Here is a 19,440-nt window from a genome sequence, read left to right as displayed (position 1 = left end):
TTCCTGGAAATCTTGTAGTGCAAAATGTTATCTATTGACTTGCAATATGAGGTACTTTAAAAAATGGTACATTTAGTTTCAGACAGTTAATAAGTTTATTTACATAGGTCATTATGACTACTTACAATTTTGGAAAAGAAGCATATTTTATTACTACTTGGTAATTTTTCATACTTAGTCTGCCAATTATTGATGAATATGCAGTTAAATCAAATAATATTAAATAAAGAGAAAACCACTCAGTATGGTTTAATGCAACAGGTATACAGGAAACAAACTGAGAAAATAACACTAAACAATTTTAGTGGAAATAATGAAATGTCAATTTTTAAGACAGCATTAGAAAAACATATACATAAGGCACAAAACTATACTCAAGTGGGTTTTTCCCAGAAAATAACTCAGACTTCCAAAATCTGTTACATACTTAAATTTTAAATGGCTAATGAAAACACCAATAGATTTACTGTAATCTGTAAAGTACAGTTCTTTAAAATCCACACACAAAAAAAATGTTTTAAAAACACATTAAAATATACCACTAGACCTTATAATCTAATCAGACTTATTTAAACTGAGCCCCCAAGTCATGTGACCACTCCTAATTACTGAAGTTCTTGATGAAAGTACATACCCCTATTTCTAAGTAGATAATACGTACCATCTCTAAGAAAACCCGATAGTATCAAAGTTTAAAAGAGAGAGAGAGAGAGAGAGAGACAGAAAGAATGGAAATTAACCAGAGAATTCAACTCAGACAATAAGCTTTTAGGATGGGGGGAAAGAGTATGTTGGCAGGTGTCTGCAAGGAGCTAGATAATACAATGGAATCAGTTTTCATTCTGCAGAACAGCCATGAGACTTGCTGCAATGTCAGCTCCAAGCACACACTGAGGGACTCCAGAAAATGCTCATTGATCATGCAGCACTTTATAATGCGCATAGGCTTTTTTCTCCTGCTAACCCCGCCTAGCTTCCCTTTGCAGCTTATTTTCCCAAGCCCTCTCCTCCTAATACAATCTCTTCCTGAAGACAGTGACATATTTAATAAATTGTCTTACAGTCTAAATATTAGGAATACCACTCACCATCATGAGCCTCTTTATCTTAAATTAGCCAGTTTTTTCTTAATGATGGAGGAAAAAACTCTACACATCCACAGATTTAAAAATGTATTTTAAATATCTATACCTACAAATACAAATGTTTGGTAGTTATACTATATCCAAGGCCAAAGCCCATTATACTTCCACTTTGACATGTATTTCCTTGAACTGATTTATACTCAGAGGTTCTTATAAAATTGATACAACCAGGAATAAAAAGAAAATTAATTTAAAATCTTCATGACTCAAAATGCAGATTTTTATTGTGAGCTCTCAAGCACTAGTGCCTTAAATTTTAGGGCCTTTTATTTTTTAACTTAATAATTAATTTTATAATGTCAAAGTCACATGAAAAATCCAGAACCAGAATGTACCAGCTAAATTAAGCAATCAGATTGATATATATGCTTAATTTTACCCTAGAAACTAAGATAACCAGCTGTTTTTAATAGTTACAGCAAGCAGAGCTTTGGGCTTAAATATGTAAATGAATTCTAAGACATATGACACTAAACCTACTCAAAGCTGCTTTGTAGACCCCACCTTCTAATGAGTTAATCTAAAGGTCACCACCACCAGCCAACATTTTTTCACTAAGTCCGAGGCCCTTTCTTCTTTTTTTTTATTTCCTATTAAGCATACATCTACAACTTACAAAACATGAAGTTTAAACAAAATAATTCTAGACTTGTTCAATAATCATGTGAACCAGACTGGCACATTTTCACAAGGAATAAGGTCTGACCAGATCTTGCTTTTATGCTCTGTCTCTCTATGCTCTCTCCTCTAATCTATTCATCTGTAAAATAATTCCGGCAGATAAGATTTCTTTGTTCAGATTTCAACTTTCATTTCATTTACAAACCTAGCCCTACCTCAAGAATGTCTTCTAGAACATATGCTTCCATTTCAGCCGCTGTCTCCACCATGTTTTATCAAACTGCCATGTTTCTTACTGCACTATGATTAGATCATTGCCAGCAGGAACACTCCTCTGTGTCAGCAAGGGAACAGGAAATGGAATGTTCTATTACATGCCTAAAGCAGCTTAGCTGTTCACTAGCCAGGCATCTACCAAAAGAACAGGGGGTGACTCACTGTGTATTTTTTAAAGATACAGCAGCTCTATTCCAAAGCAAACTTCTGTCAAGTAATTTTAACAGACAAAATAAATAAAGTCTCTTATTTTATCATTCCAAATTTTAAAATCCTAAAATTTCAAAAAAAGAAATAATTATACATTTTTTAAAAAGCTATTTAAACACGTCTGGCTTCCTGGTTGAACAAAAGAGGTTGAAGTGGGTTACGTAGCAATTTATCCTTAGTAAAGCCTTGTAGTGAGATTAATGGCTATATTAAATACACAAAGAAAGAGGCAAGGTAATACCAAATTAGGAATTTGCTACATTAGGCAAATGCATTACATAACATATACATTATAGTTGCTGACTTAAGGGTGTCAAAAATAACCCTTAATGTAGATTTTGTGAATAGTAAACTGGTATTCTAGAAACTAATCTGTTTGGAAATACCTAAGAGAATGAGATTAACATTCAACTGATTTACAAGTTCTGAGGCAAGACATAACCCATCATGGTTATATTCATTTTCTAACAAAGTCTTTAATTTCATTTACTAACCAAAGAAATGGTCCTTCACCCCCTTATCACAAATACTATAAGAGATTAAAATATTTCAGATAAAAGAAATTCAAAAAACTGTACCTGAATCATTAAACAGCAAATAAAGTTGCTGACTGACTGCAGAGCCAAATTATATTATATTCATTACTGTAACTGATCCTCTATTTAGTAAAATTTGTTACCTTGTCAAATTGCTTCCTTACATAATCTGGAATATGAAAAATGCAATGGGAAAGAAACAATGTTTTATGCTCTGTGGCATTAATAAAATAACTGTGCACATGTAGGAGTGCCACACAAATTAAACTTGGTGTGATTCCTAAGGTGAACAGTCTTCTAGTCTAAATTTTCCTAACTAAAGAAAACGAATTTTTAAAAGAAAGGAAAAAAACAGGAAAAAATTAGATGAAGGAGTTATTATTAACTTGGCCAAATCTAAGCTGAGAAAAGTCATGATATGAATGACATTGCCAGTAATGTCTCCTCAAAATGATGTCATGTTTTAGTGGAAAGAGATTTTGTAGTTCTCTTGGGCCTCAGATTATTAACCTGTAAAACAGCATAGCATTCATTCAACATGGAGTATCTACTGTATATCAGAAACTGTTCCAAGTGTAGGCAATAAAGCATAAAATTTCTTAACAGATTTATATGAATATTAAATAAGAAAAATTACTACTTAATATCTGACATTTAGGGGGTACCCTTAATATGTCAGGAAATATAAAAGGGTTTTTTTTTCCTAATAAACATGTTATTTAAACCTCACAATAACCCTGCCCATAAAAATTTAAAATAACATTGACAATTACATTAAACTTACTATATGCCACACGCCATTTCAAGTCTTTTGTATGTATTAACTCATTTAATTCTCACAATAATCCTAAAAGAAAGGGAGGAACTATTATCTCCATTCTACATATATAGAAACTAAGGCACAGAGGGATTAAGAAATTTGCTCAACTTATTCCCAACTAAGCTAATTAAGTTGAGGAGCTAAGATTTAAACCTAGGCAGCTGGCTCCAGAGTCCGTCCTCTATCTACTATACTTCCTCCAGGTGATATTATTTTTATTTTACAAATAAGGAAATCAAGTCTCAGACAGTGTGCAGTTATATAGCAGAGTTGGAACTGAAATCCAGAATGGGTCTGACTCCAAAGGCTTGTGTGGGATTAATGGGAAACAAATGATATTAAAAATGTTTTCCCTCAAGCCATATATAGTGCTTACATCTAAGTATGGGTATGCCTGGCATTTGGAGGCTTCTCAAACAAAATAATTTCCATTGTTAAGACCTAGTTTAAGAGAAACTAGCTAGCAAAGTGGCTTTCACAATTTCCTTTCTTCCAGGTCAATTCTTTCTATGCATCAAATAAATTGCTTCACCCTTGGATTAAGAGAAGTCAACAAGGTTTCTCTTTTTCAAATCTTCCTCCAACATAAGCAAGCAAAGATAGATTTGAGTTCAAAGAACTCACTTTAGGGCACTTTTTTTTCCCCCATAAACCAAAAAATAGTCTTTCCAACTTTATTTGACAAGGAATCAGGCCCTCTATGCCTCAAACCAATCAAACCATTTACTATCTCCTTCCTTTCCATTCTAGGATTACAGGGTGTTTTTCTTATCTTTTTAGATATTTACTGTTAAATTTTTACCAATAAAATATGTGATTACAGCTTTCCTACAGAATTATGGATGCTTACAAACCATTTATCATCTCTCCCTCTCCCTCTCTCTCTTATGGATCAGAAGCTTGATCAAAGGAGGAAACATTTTGTCGCCAATATATAACCAGGGCCAGCAAAGTATCTGGCATAGAGCAAGCACTTAAGCATTTGTTGATTAAACAATAAATGCATGAATAAAGGAATTGTTGGATATCCAGTAATGCATCATAATCTCTTTTAAATTACTGCTACCATTAGAAATAACTTCTGATGACAAAAACATTATCATTTAGGTCACTATTTAGGTCATTATTTAGGTCACTGAAATAAGATATTAGAAATATTTGATACTATAAGCAGAATATATATTTCAGAACTTATTTAGTTTTTTTATTATATAAGCAAAATAATTATTTACTGTTAATTTTATTTAAGAGTACGTTTTGTTAATATGATAACCTATGCCACAGCATTAAATACTCTGGGCAAAGGTTATGAAAGAGATTCATATGTATCAGTCTTAAAATCCTACATCCTAAAATGAGCCACCTACCTTCCAATTCAACCTCATATCTTGGCAAAAAAAAAACCCTGTTTTGCCATTTGTCTAAAACTGATTTCAATGGCACAAGGTCTTTTATTTTTTGCCAGCAGCAAAAGCATTAAAGTGCAAATAGTAGTTAACATATGAACAGTTATGCAAATTCAAACCAACATATGTAAATAACAAATTATAAAAGAAAATACTTAGTAAAGTAAGATTCAAATGGCCAAAGTGGAGAGAAAAGCCTCTCACAAAAAAGGGGGAAAAGGACAGAAGAACCTCAATAAATACCAAGATAGGGTAAAAATCTTCTAAAATTTATTAGGACCAGCATTGGTTTCCTTGAATTAGGAACAAGAAAACCAAACACACACACACACACACACACACACACACACAGAGAGAGAAATGCGTTGATGACAAGCAAGCAACATTATTTTGTATGATTTAACATTTTGTTTATTCATCTATATAAAACTATTTTTAATCAAAAATTCCTAGTTAAGGGAGTTTTATTCCCATCAAATATTTTTTTGTTTCAAAATCCACATTTTCGACCAAAACAAGGACAGATCATTGGTGGCAGGACAAATGTAACAATTTCATTGTCCTACATAAAAGCAAACTACTAGAAAAATAAAATCTAAACCAACTTCACCTCTCAAAATGTACGAAATGTAGTCATTATTTTATAATATCTTCATTTTTTTTCCTTTCTAACTGTAAGTTCTATTTAGGCAGAAATTTGAAACCCAAGTGTGAAATAGCCTGGACCAAGCATTAATGAGACACATATATTAAAGAATTAAATAGAACTTAAAAGACTAATAAAATCTGGTCAAATTTCTGAAAGCCCAAACATTCTTAAAACAACAGTATCTCCATGATTTTACATAATATTTCTCCTAAACCAATCATGCTATAAACTGAGGATTCTAGATGTCTATCTACTAGTAGCACAGTAATATTCTTTTCATTACCACCATAACTTACTTTTTTATTAACTATGGTTTTTATCTATAAAGTAATACATGTTCGTGGAAAACATTCAATATGAAAGAAAACAGAAGTTAACCTACCTCTTACCAACTCCTACAAGGTACAATTAGCTAGTGTATTCCTCCAGAAATAACCTACATACATGATGTATATCTTAGTGTAAGATTAGTTTTTTATACAAATGGAAGCATATTATGCATACTTTTCTGCATCCCTATTTTTGTAATTTAATACTCCATAATTGTTTCAGGTTAGCACAAGCAGATCTATCCATTTTGGCAGTTGCTAAAATTTTCACTGAAAACTGTACTATAATTGATTTAACCCATCCCTATTGATGGGTATTTCTACTGTCTATGTTTCAAAATCCTGCAATAAGCATGCCCAATAAAAGGGCATACACACTATACATACCTTAATATAACTGTATGGTGCATTTCTTGACATATGTATTTAAATTTTTATGTTACCATACTCTAAAGGAGCTGGACTAATTTATATTTGACACTAAATGAGACTGACTGCTTCCCTAGAAATATTATTAATGATACAAATCTATTTAAAAACCCAGATCAAAATTCAGCTTCAGTTTTAAAAACATATCTAGATTTATCCTTAGTTCATCATTTCTACTTTTCAAGGAATAGCAAATGAAAGTTACACCTCCTCTCAATTAATTTCTGCCCCTTACCAAAATAAATCACATAAATTCATTCCCTGACAGATTAGGAACTTCAATTGCTGTCTACCAAACAAAAAACAAAACAAAACAAAACAAAACAAAACAAAACAAAACAAACAAACCAAAAAAACCCAGCAATGATGCGGATGGGAGAAGAGAAAAAATGGGGCATTAAGAAATCTGTTTAAAAATTAAAAACAATTTTTTTTACATCTATTTCTGCTAAATTATAAATTCTATCCAGGTTTAATTGGTTCTTTAACTAAGGAGTAAATTGAAGTTTCTGCCAGAATTTAGTATTCTAAAGATACAGAATTCTTTGGGTATATTTTTACCAAAGGAAATTAATTAAATAATGGTGGATATATTTGCTTCCCTTCCACATTTATTTCAAACTGTACATTTTTAAGGCATAAAATTCTATGGGGTGTCTGGGTTGCTCAGTCGGTTAAGCATCTGACTTCGCCTCAGGTCATGATCTCGTGGTTGAGGAGTTCAAGCCCCTGGTCAGGCTCTGTGATGACAGCTCAGAGTCTGGAGCCTAGTTCAGATTCTGTCTCCCTCTTTCTCTGTCCCTCCCCCACTAGCACTCTGTCTCTCTCTCAAAAATAAACATTAAAAAAAAAAAAGGCATAAAATTCTAAAGGATTCCTTCCATCATTATTAAAAAAAAAATCAAATACACAGTAAGAAGATAGAGCCATACATAAGCAATTTTTATCAACATAAAGAGCACTAAACAGTTTATCTCAGCTTCTTGTCATACATTCCAGGTTTAATTTTGATAAAAATGTTTACAAATAAGAATGATTAAACCTACACTAGAACCTCCATACTAAATGTTAACAGTTGGACAAGCTTATGGATATGTGCAGGAATACCTAAAAGGTTTAGGTAATGAAGGATTAGGTAAGGATATTTAAAATTGTAACTTCATAAAGAGAGTAATACAAAGGCCATCCAGGAGTATATTCTAAACTGAGGTAACATATGAAATATTTTATAATAACCTGTTTTATTGCTTTAATAAGTTTTTTCAATACTAATACTATAAAAAGCCCTAGCAAACTTTTTTCTTAGATAGATCATCATTACCATTTTCGTCAAGCATTAACACAAATACGTTTGTTTTCACCAGGTGACAGGGTTTATACTGCATAATGGATATAGAACGACAAAGTCAGTCCACCTCCAAGAGTCCATAATCTAGAAAAAATTGAACCTCTTTCTCCACAAAGTTTAACATCAAAATCTTCAATGATTTTTTTCCCTCTTCTCTGAATTACTATCCCTTTTCATTTTTCTTTAAGCCAACAAATAAATAAAACCTAAAACTCTTCTTCAAAAAGGGTCAAATATCAATATATTTAAATAAAATATTTCATCCAGATGTGTCTTATGTACAGAATGGAATACAAACACAGTCTTGTCCAAATATAAGTAACATAGTAAGCAAAGTAAGAAACAAAGCAGCTTGTTCCTCTTTTCACATCTCCAATAACAGTGTGCCTGTTGGACACTTGCATTTGTTGTCTCTACTCAGGATGGGTCACACCATGAATTCATTCTTTTTCCAGTATTTCACAATAGGTTCTATGTATACAAAATTGATAAAATATTTATTGTTTTTAGGTCACACTCACCCCTCCCAAATTTGTCTGTACTGTACATTTTCAAATAAAAATTTATAAATACATATATAAAAGGAATTACTTATTTCAATGGTTTTTTGTTTAGTTTTAAACTGGCTAAATCTAATGACAGTATTGCACTCTCAATTTGGTCAGCAAAACATTAGCTGTCTTCTACTCCAAAGCAACAAGTAGCTACCAACAAAATGAAATACAAACACATCTACAGTCCCAACCCTCCACCTCCCGCCCCCAACACATACACATCCCACACAGGCAGAAAAGTAGAGAACGAAAAGGGGCTGAGGATAAAAATACAAATTAAAAGAAAAGACTTAAGTCCAAAACCAACTCTTTAGAGTCATCAAATTCCACCACCCTTCTGAAGGACAACTGTCCTACTCTAGGAGACTGAAGAAACAGCTCCAGGTAACATGCTTAAGATATTTTCCAAAGGCATGGAAAATAATTAGGGTGTAAAAACTATCCAAGTAACCTTGGACTTCCAATACTGTCACTGGCTCTCCTCCTTTGGTTCCTGAATGGTTTGAAGTCAATGGCAACAAGCTCCAATCAATATGGTCTCTCACGATGCCTGTTACCACTCTATTTCTAGTCTAATATATTCATAACAAAACTCGAATAGTTTGTTGGCAAACAATTACTGCAAATACCAAAAGACTGACTACTCTCTCAGATTCATAACTCCATATCCTAAGAAATGTATTACATTAAATTGTCTCTATCCACCAAACACTAGACCAAAAATTACAAAATAGGGTACCATTCCCTATTCCACTAACCTCATCCTGACCATAGATAAAGAATCTTTAAGAATCTTCACATAAAGATATCTCAGAGCATAATTGACTTTCGGAAGTTCCCAAGGTGGATATACAGACAGGATTCCAACACAACCCTCATATATATATATATATATATGTATGTGTGTGCGCGCGCGCACGTGTGTGTGTGTGTGTGTGTGTGTGTGTATATATATACGGAAATACTGATTTCATTCTATGTAACTGTAAACTATCTCTTTGGTCATTATGAGGCTATCTCACAACACACCTATCTGTTACCATTACTTTCAACTTCCCCCCCACAAATTTCAAATATCCACTTTTACTGCCAAATCTCCAACAAAAAAAAATCACAATATAAGAAAATAGAAGTTATTATTTAACAACCTTCATTTGTGTGACAGATATCTCACTAGCATGCTTTATGAAGTCAAATTTAACCCACATTCGTATCTTTCGACTCCTCCATCACCAATTTCTTATCACAGTCAAGTATTTTTAGAAAGCCTATCAACTCCCATTTTCTTCAGGAACATATATGCCAATGTCTCCCAGCGAAGACAGTCGATATTTTTTAAAGGGTAGACACTGAATAACTAATAACTTTCAAAATATTTAAAAGCATAACTGAACTGCCAAACATAATTTTATACTTAATATGTTTTGTATGTTTAAAGAAACCATTGCCCTCTTATACAAATTCCACAATTTCCAGTAAAACACTTAGTTTTTAAAGTATTTTTCATAATTGTTTCAAGAACATACATTTGCATAACTTGATTTTTTTTTAGCATTTCAACTTACTTAGAAAACTATGTACAATTTAATATAGGGTCTTATGCAGTTTACACTTTCAATACTTAAATGCACATATCATAAAATTTTGTAATTTTTAAAATCAAATCTGCAAAACATACAAGTAGAAATCCGCTTCCCAAAAGATCAAGTTTCTGATGCAAGACTCCTATAACTAAGCTTAAAGAAAAACATTTTACTGGGGCTCCTGGGTGTCTCAGTCAGTTAGGAGTCCAACTCTGATTTCAGCTCAGGTCATGATCTCACAGTTCATGAGACCAAGTCCTGTGTCAGGCTCTGTGCTGATTCTCTCTCTCCCTTTCTCTCTTTGCCCCTCCTCCATTCTCTCTCTCTCAAAATAAATAAATATAAAAAAAAAAACAAAAACATTTTACCTACATACACCATAAACAGGATGCTAACCCACCTTACACTAAAGTGGTATCAAAATAAAATTAACTTTATTAAAATACACAAATAAAATTAATCCTTTCATTCAACAAATATCATCTAGCTAGGGACATAATATCAGTGCCATCTCTAGAAGGATAAAAAAAGGCCATTTCTACCGCCATCTTCCTTCTTCCAGTTCTTCCAGAAGATACACACTGCGTCTATTAGCTGTGGCTCTCCCTGATCACAGGATTTCCTCCTTACAGACAAACTAGGCTTCTAATCCTGGTCTTTAGTACATCAAAGAAAATGTCATCTTATTAAGAGTCACTGGTGGGAAAAATCGCTCCAAAATTTTCCCATATATCCAAATTTTTAACAATAAATATTTTTTTAAAAAAGAATCATGGAAAGGATTCAGAAATTGGCATATAAAATCAAGAGTATATGCCAGTCAAGAAATAATTATGCATTCTACATAAAAATAGCCACATTGGATTCTATGCAACTTTCCGATTTCCTGGAATTAATCCCAAAGTGTCTTCTACTTCTACCTTAGTTTCTAAAAACCATGTGACCCTGGAATGTCACTTGATAAATAAAATCACTATTATCTAACTAGATAGATGAAACTTCTGCAATCTTTTTAATGTTATAAATGTGATATATGCAAGTAAGATTTTTTTTTTTTTTCAAAATTCGAAGGCCACAAAGGCACAAAATGAACAACAGGTCTTTTTCATACCTGTCTGCATCAACATGGCAATACACTGTTACGCTGTTAATAGGTTTCTAGTGTCTAGTGTGGTTACAGGTTAACTTTAATACTATTTTACTTCTGTTTCTTAATTCACCATTTTTATATTATCTATTGACTGTCCATTGAAGAAATGAGCACTAACCCTTCCTCTCTTGCCCTCAATTTCCTACTAATTATTCTTTTTTACATTATAAAGTTTTATAATACAACCTATTTTATATATCTTCTAAGTTGATTCTAAAACTAAAAATCAATTAAGTACATTTATAATGTACCTAAGTGAATACTAATTACCGAGGGAAATACAATTTTTTATCATTTAGACATTACTAATTGAAAGAGAATTGAACATGTATCCCAGGCAGATGAGTCTTGAATTTTATTTTAGGTTTCTTCAGTTCTTTGTGAAGGCCCAAAATTGCCACTGTAACTACTACCAGGTTTCCTCCCACCCACACTGCCCTACTACTATATCCTCTTTCATGGACTAAACTTTTCATTGTACTATAGTATCTCAAATATTTTCATATAAGGTGCAAAGCTTTTCCAAGTATAAAAAAACGTACTTGTCCTCTTATGATAAATAGTGTGGTTGAGTATAGAAAATTTAGGTCCAAATCTCTTATCCCCCAAATGTGAAGATACTGTTCCACCGTCTTCAAGCATTCATGAAGGCTGCTAAGAACTCAGTCATTTCATTTTCCATTTTTTACTCCCTTTCTCTGGCAATAATTGGGGATTTTCTGTTTATCCTTAGAGTTCTGAAATTTTACCAGATGTGTCTAGATGTAACTCTTTTTCCATTCATCCTGCTTGGGCTCTTTCAATCTGAAATTCATTATGTTTCTCCAGCTCATGACATTTTCTTCAATTATTTCTTTCATTATTTTTCTCCTTCCCACTGTTCCTGTTCTCTGCTTCTAGAACTCGTATTTTCAAATTTACAGATGTGAAAACTTTGTGAGGTATTCTCCATATCTCTTTATTTTTCTTGTTTTTTTTCTTTTTTTTTTTTTTTTTTTTTGCTTCATATACGCAGAGATTTGCTCTTTAGCTCCAAATCACCACTCAGTCTTAATTCATGCTAAATTGTTATTTAGCTAATCCATTAAAATTTTTCTTTTATAATTTTCAAAATCTCTTCTGGTTCTCAGCCCCTTTTTCAGTGAAATTATGATTAATGATTGCAACATGTTCTTATATCTTAAATGAAATACCAATTACAGTTTTTCTTTGAAGTTTTCTTCGAATTATATCTGACATCAGTTGTTCTTTTATTCATCTTAATCCTCTTCCATCTTGATTCTCCTCAATTGTCTGATTATCCCTGTCTGTTTATATTGGCAAATGAAAAGATTACTTTAGAGACTATGGGAAGCCAAAGTGCGCTTTCTCTGAGGTTGTTCAGGTTTGTTTACCCAAGTGGCTTCTCTCTTAAAAGGGACAGTAGTAAGCATGATTTAAGCAAGTCAGGGCATATAAATAAGGCATCCAAGAAAGGTAGGTACCTGCATTGGAAGTCAAGCTCACTGGTAACCATGAAAAACGTTTTCCTCTGGAGTAGCATGCTTTAGTTGCTCTGCTTCTCTCTCAGGTTCCAACATCTCAGTAGTTGCCCTACTGAATTGTTGGTCTACTTTCCTAAGAGCACAGTTCTTAGACTTCAGGCCTGAAGGCAGGCATCACTGCCACCAGAGTTGTTTAGGTTGAAGAAAGGGCGGGAAGGAGGCCCAACCAAACAGCATTTTGGAAACTAATTCTTTTAAAAATTCTTGATTATTACCCAATTACCCACTACTGTTCTTTGCATTTGTTGACTCCAAGCTTGGAGCCTTTCCGAGGTTCCCCTAGGAAAACCTGAGCTTACCTCTGGTATCTTGGGTTCCGTTCCTTCTGAGATTTTGCTGTCAATCCGATCCGGTGAACTTTCTATCTTCTTCAAAATTTCTGGTCCTCTGATGGTACCTGTAGTGGACTGTGAACTGTAATTTTACTGTTCAACATGCTTTCTCCCCACCCCCTTTTTCTAGTAACATAATCCCTCTTGTCTGTGGGGAAAACATTCCATGTGATTTAGGAGGTGATTCTTCCCAACCACAACAGGGGTGGCAACATGACTCAGGTCTGGCTAGGATATCCCATCCCCTTTCCTTTGGCAGCCATCATTGCCTGGCTGAAAACAAAGCTAAAACAGAAGAAAAGAGAGACTAAAAATGTTGGGAGAAACAGTGCTGATGACATCATTCAAATCCGGATTTATCCACACCTAGGTTGGATCTTCTCCCCTCTTTCCCCACACACATGCTAACATACATTAAACTCACAGACCTAATGAGGTCCTTTTGTTCCTCTTTAAGGTAGTTTGACTAATATGATAACATCTGTTCTTGCTTTTCAGAATTGTGGTTTAATTCAATCTTTAAAATATCAGTGGGACACTGGGAAAAAAGGAAGTTTAAGGAATGTGCTCAACGCACCATATTTAAAAGAACAACTGTAAAATAAGACTGAAGAAAGAAAATTAATGTTTACAGTTTGCTTTTAAATACATGAGGAAACAGCTGTAAACTTTATTAAGTACATCTTATTGTTCCATAAGATATCCTTCATACCTCTAGGAATAAAAAAGCAGACATAAAAACCAATTACCTCTCAAAGAGGTTTTTCTGAGTCAAGATTCCAATAGTTTCAAGAAGAAGAACAAAGGAAGAAAGGTGACAATAATTTAAAATTTGTAGCTATTGGTGTTATTACTGAGGCAGAGGTAGGGAAAAATACTGTTTTCTTTTTAATTTTAGAGGTGATAAAAAGTACAGAAGGTCACTGAACTCCTCAACGGATAAAAGACAAAATACTTCACCTAAGAAGTAGGTGAAGTACTCTTCACCTAAGATTCATGATTCATGGTTCATAGACTTATGCCTTAAGAACCCCTCCTGAAACAGTATACAAAATGCTATATGTATGCGTTTAAGTACGTTTTGGGGAATAGGTCCACAGTTTTCATCAGAATCTAATAACTAAAATTCATGACCTAAAAAAGGTAAAGAAAACTGCTCCTGACTAAAAAAGAACAATGACAACTTCACTCAAGATTTTAATTAAATCAAGAAAAGTATCTAACACCTCCCAACATGTAAGACAGTGTGCTAGATATACAATGTCCATTCTTTAGAAAAACTGTTAGGAAAAAAAAAAAAAAAAAATCAGCCCTAATATGAATGAAAAAAATTGAGGTTAAGCAGTAACTTTCCCAAAGTCACATAGTATTAAGGCAGGGTTCAAAAACAAGTTTCCCAACTTAATTTCAAACTCTTTCCATAAATGCTTTTTTCCAGGTGAAATATTCATAAAAAAGAAATATGAAGGCAATGAATGGGTTATTTCATAATGGAATGTAATTTTATGTTAGGAACAGAAACTGTCAAGTACTCACATGCCTGGAGTGTAATGAAATTAGAATCTGACCCTTATTACTAATTGTCCTTTGATTAAGATATTCAGGAAAACTTCTGCTTCTGGTAGTGAAGTCAGAAAGACCTTACTATTTAATTAAGATGTATGAAACTTAACATTCAAGGCTACCTAAGCCAATGAATGGGTTCTCGAGCCAAGCAAAGCTGCTATTCTGGGCTCCATGGGATACACAATGAAGCTGCTCATGCATGGAGGACAAAAAGTCGAAATGCCAAGCCCTTGTTTTTTTTTTATATTTTGGTATAAAAGACAAGAGGATCTGCTGATAAGGGTAAAATAAGTAAGAAACTTCCACATATGAAAAGACCTCCCAAATACTAAGGCACATCCACAACTTAAAACATTCCAGTTTGGATCTGGAACTCAACTCCAACTTTGGGTTGGAGCAGAAAACTGGTCAAATGAGGGAGAGGCGTTGGACTGTGAGGTAATGGCTACAGAATAAGAAAAGAAATTAAGAAAATGTACAAATGTAAAAACAATCCACAAAGCAAGTTAGAGATGTGTTTTAACGTTCCAAGTTTAGAAAACAGTGTGGTCAAATCTTTGCTTTGATACTTTGCCATTTTATCTAGAATCATAGAATCATCTGCTAAACCTACAGCAGAAGTCACAGAAATATGGTTTGCTTCACCACTCCCAGAAAAGGAGATACAAGAGTAAGAAAAGGATGTTGAATCTTGCATTACTCTTATCACTCCCTCTTTATTAACAACAGTAAGATAAAGTACTACAATTTTTTTCAATTCTGGGACAATTTAAGGACATATTCTATTTAAATGCTAAAGACCTAATAAATCCAGAATATAATCCTAAAAGGGCATCTAACCCATGCAACTATCATTTGTAGAATCTTCATTACAGAATCTCATTCCTTATGCTAACACTGGCTCCATCTAAAATAAATTAACCCACATGCACAATTACCCCTGAAGAGTTTTACTGGCAATCTATGAACTCAATAAAATAAACAGAATTAGGAACTTAAATGAAAGAGTGAGATTTTTCTAAATTATAGATTTTAAATTGTATTTCTTTTTAAATAGCCAAACATCTTACTGGTCAGTAACTATTTTCACAAAGCTCTTCATCCTTCCTAATCCTTCACTTTTAACAACTAACATTTATGGAGACCCTTAATAGTTTACAAATGTTTTCACATACATTAGCTCATCTGACCCCCACCAAAAGAAGGTATTACTATGTCCCTTTTTATGTGAGTCTCTGAGAGGTTCAGTTCACATATCATACTTACTTGACAACATGAATTAAGAGGTATAGCAGGGTTTAAAACAGCCTTGGTCTCACTTTACATTCTGAGAACTTACTATAAAAGACATCATCTACAAGGTATGTATTTTGATATGATGTTCCAGAAAAGATTAAGAATAGTATACTATTCACTCACAATCTATGAAAATCGATCCCAAAATCACTCATGTGATTTTTCCCAAAATGGAGTTAGGTAAATGAGACATAACAGAACAGAGCAATATTAACTGGCTATACTTTGACAAAGTCTTCTGGGAGTGGAAGAGAGAGGTGAGAACAATTTTATAGCCTGGTGTTCTAATCAACTCAAATATACCAGGACTATTACTACTTACATAATTAGAATAAGGTGTCATTCACACAGATCTGTAAAGAGGACTTAGACGAAAGATGAAATCAGCGTGTGATCTCTAAAAATTTATACAAAACATATTTCTTGAGAGTTAACTACTGAGGAGGCCATAGAAGAATAGTAAAAAAGGCAGTGGCTTATAGAAAAGCAGACTTTTAGGTGAGACTGCCCCGGTTTATATTCCACTTCCATCATTTGCTGTGACCTTGAGCAACTTATTCTTTGTCTTGGTTTTTTCAACTATAAAATGTATATACAAATATTATGTACCTCAGAGTTGCTGTGAGGATTAAATGAGACATAAAGCAATTCAAACTGCCTGGTATATAGTAAGCACTCATTAAAATATTAGTTATTAAAATATTAGTTATTGAGATTATAATTACTCAGTGGGCTAAGTGTTATGAACAACTTCAGGGAAGAGGGGATATTTTATCTGGCTGTTCATGGATAAAGCAGTCAACAAAGCACAACACCCAGAGAGAACAGGTATTAATAGGGCTTGAAAGCTAACGTTCGACCTACCATATCACAAAACATACTAAACCACTAGTTTAAAAAATATGGTGTTGACACACATAATAAAATGGGAATTATAAAAACAGACCCGTGCACATTTGGTCTAGCACTTTCACCAGTGGAATATATCCTAGCAAATTAGAGCAACATACACACAAAGATAAATATATCAAAAAGAATCCACTGCAGTACTATTTGTTAATAGCAGAACACTGGGCACAACCAAAACACTGGCTACAAACACTGTATAAAACCAGGGAAGTCATGATCCCTAACAAGAAAATACTCCCCAACCATTAAGGGAAATAAGATAAACGATATGTATATTTATATGGGAAGACTACAATGAACCATTAAGTTAAAAAAATTTTTCAAAATACTTTTATGATGACATTTATACAAAAATTTGTTTACATAAATACACATGTAGATATATGTGTGCAAATGTACAGAAAAAAAAACCATGAAATTGAGTTCACTTAAAATTTACACCTTGTGTTCTAAAAGAAGGGAGATTTTCAAATATTATACCTTATCTTCCTTTACTATTTAAATTTTTACAGTTTACTTTTACTATATGCCTTAACAAAAATAGAAAAAAACATAATGCAATCTCCCTTAAGATTCCTCCAACATAAAAAAATTAGAAAGACTGAAAAGACCAGTCACAGTTTAGTGTCATGGCTGCATATTTTATCACAGGTTTAATTCAAAACACGTGTCATCTCGCCAATGGAATTTAAAATTTTATCCACTTTGAGTCTTGTAAGTAGCTCCTCTATTCTGGTATTGCTTAATTACCAACTGTGTAAGTTATAAATTATTCCTAGTTTATTGAAATATACTTCAAAAACAATGGAACAAAACTAAAGAACACTGGAATGATAGTACAAAATAACTAAAATACATCATGGAAATCTGTAGGTCCTGCCCTAAGTATGTATGGAGATGTTCAAGTTCATAGACAGCCCAGCGGGGCACCCGGGTGGCTCAGCTGGTTACAAGTCGACTCTTGGTTTGGCTCAGGTCATGATCTCACAGTTTTGTGGATTTGAGCCCTGCATCTCTTGGAATTCTCTTTCTCCCTCTCTCTCTTTGCCCCTCCTCTGCTCACATTGTCTCTGTCTCTCTCAAAAATAAATAAACTTAAAGAAAATATTATAAACAAAGACAGCCTAGTTAAGACTAATGACATCACAAATCAATAAGAATACTACATAGATGCTGGCACTGCTCTTGTCTTCTTCATAAAAGCACATGTGCTTCTTAAGTAGAAATTTGTAAGGGAGGGAGGGAAGAAAGGAAAGAAAGAAGCCAAGCCTGCTTAAGAGGCTTAGAGGTTAGGAGAAAACAAAAAATTTTGTTTCAAAAGACCACAGACTACATTAAATGAAAAACATGGAAAATTACTTTCTTAACCATAAAACCGTGCATATGTTAGCTACGTGTCAAATAACACAGGAAACTATTTAGTACAAACAACTAATTTTAGTACGTGGGCGTTCAGGTTATACAAATGCAGTGCATAAAAATGTATATACGGAGCAGATATAATCCAGTCTGTTATTCTATTATCCAAATACATGAAATAAAGGTAGTACCTCAAATAGTGGGAAGGATAGTCTGAAATAGCTAATTCAACTGATTAACCATTTAAAAATGTAAGATTACGTTCTTATCTCCCTCCATAAGCCAACTTAAATTTAAAATACGTGAATTAACTGTAAAAAACAAAAGGTACAATAGGCAAAAGGTGGAAACAACTATAATGTTCATCAATGGATGAATGGAAAAACAAAATGTGGCATATACACACAATGGCTTATTCAGTCTTTATTAAAAAGGAAGGAAATCTGTTATATGCTATAATATGGAAAAATCTTAAGGACATCATGCTATGTGAAATTTAAGTCAGTCACAAAAAATAATACTATGTGATTCCATTTATATGAGGCATCTAAAGTAGTCAATTTCATAGAAACAGAAAGTAGAATAGTAGCTACCAGATGGGGCAAGAGGGGAATGAGGAGTTGTTTAACGGGTACAGTTTCAGTTTCGCAAGTTGAGAAACTTCTAGAGATCTGTTGCACGACAATGTGAATATACTTAGCACTACTGAACTGTACACTTCAATGGTTAAAATGGTAAAATTTTGTTATGTTGTTTACCACAATTAAATTTTTCACAATTATGAAAAAAGTAAGAGGTATGCATTATTTAAGCCACTTCTAAAAATTAACAAGCTATAAAGAGATCAAATGAAGCCCTTTATCAAACTCCTTTCTGACATTTAAGTGTTAAAAACACAACATCTAGGGGCACTTGGGTGGCTCAGTCAGTTAAGGGTCTGACTCTTGATTCAGGTCGTGATCTCGTGGTCATGAGATCAAGCCCCGCGTCAGGCTCTCGTACTGAGTGTAGAGCCTGCTTGGGATTCTAACTCTCCCTCTCTTTCTGCCCCTCCCTAACTTACACACACTCTCTCTCAAAATAAACATTTAAAAAAGCATTGGAAAAAAAACACAACAACTAAGATTAAAAAGAAAAAGGATACATAAAATTGCTTCTATCAAGCACAAATCTGTTTTTACAAGACTGAAGAAAGGAATATATAGTTTCTCCCAAGAAATTTGAAAATCTAATATGAAATGGATAATCTCATAAAATACAAATTAAAATGTTAATGACATCAAATCCAACAGTGTATTAAAAAAAAAAATACATAACACTAAATATTCCAAACAGTTTACTATTAGGAAATTTAGTATTGGAACTCATTATATGAATA

At 33.3% G+C, this 19,440-nt stretch overlaps 1 protein-coding gene across 5 annotated transcripts in view; it reads right to left on the bottom strand.

Annotated features, from left to right (window-relative positions):
• ANKRD17 (ankyrin repeat domain 17) overlaps positions 1-19,440 on the bottom strand; it is a 163,066-nt gene that overhangs the window by 125,929 nt on the left and 17,697 nt on the right. The window contains exon 1 of one of the 5 annotated variants that reach the window (XM_019467815.2): positions 1,982-2,120. The exons of the other annotated variants lie outside the window; for them this stretch is intronic. Coding sequence (XP_019323360.2) covers positions 1,982-2,035 — 54 coding nt within the window. The 5' untranslated portion in view covers positions 2,036-2,120. Of the gene's footprint in view, positions 1-1,981; positions 2,121-19,440 lie in introns of those variants that run through there. 5 annotated transcript variants of the gene reach the window in all.

Source organism: Panthera pardus, unplaced genomic scaffold (genome assembly GCF_024362965.1).
Source record: "Panthera pardus isolate Hobbes unplaced genomic scaffold, ASM2436296v1 HiC_scaffold_13, whole genome shotgun sequence".
Lineage (NCBI taxonomy): Eukaryota > Metazoa > Chordata > Mammalia > Carnivora > Felidae > Panthera > Panthera pardus.
This window is presented reverse-complemented; position numbering and strand designations above follow the sequence as displayed.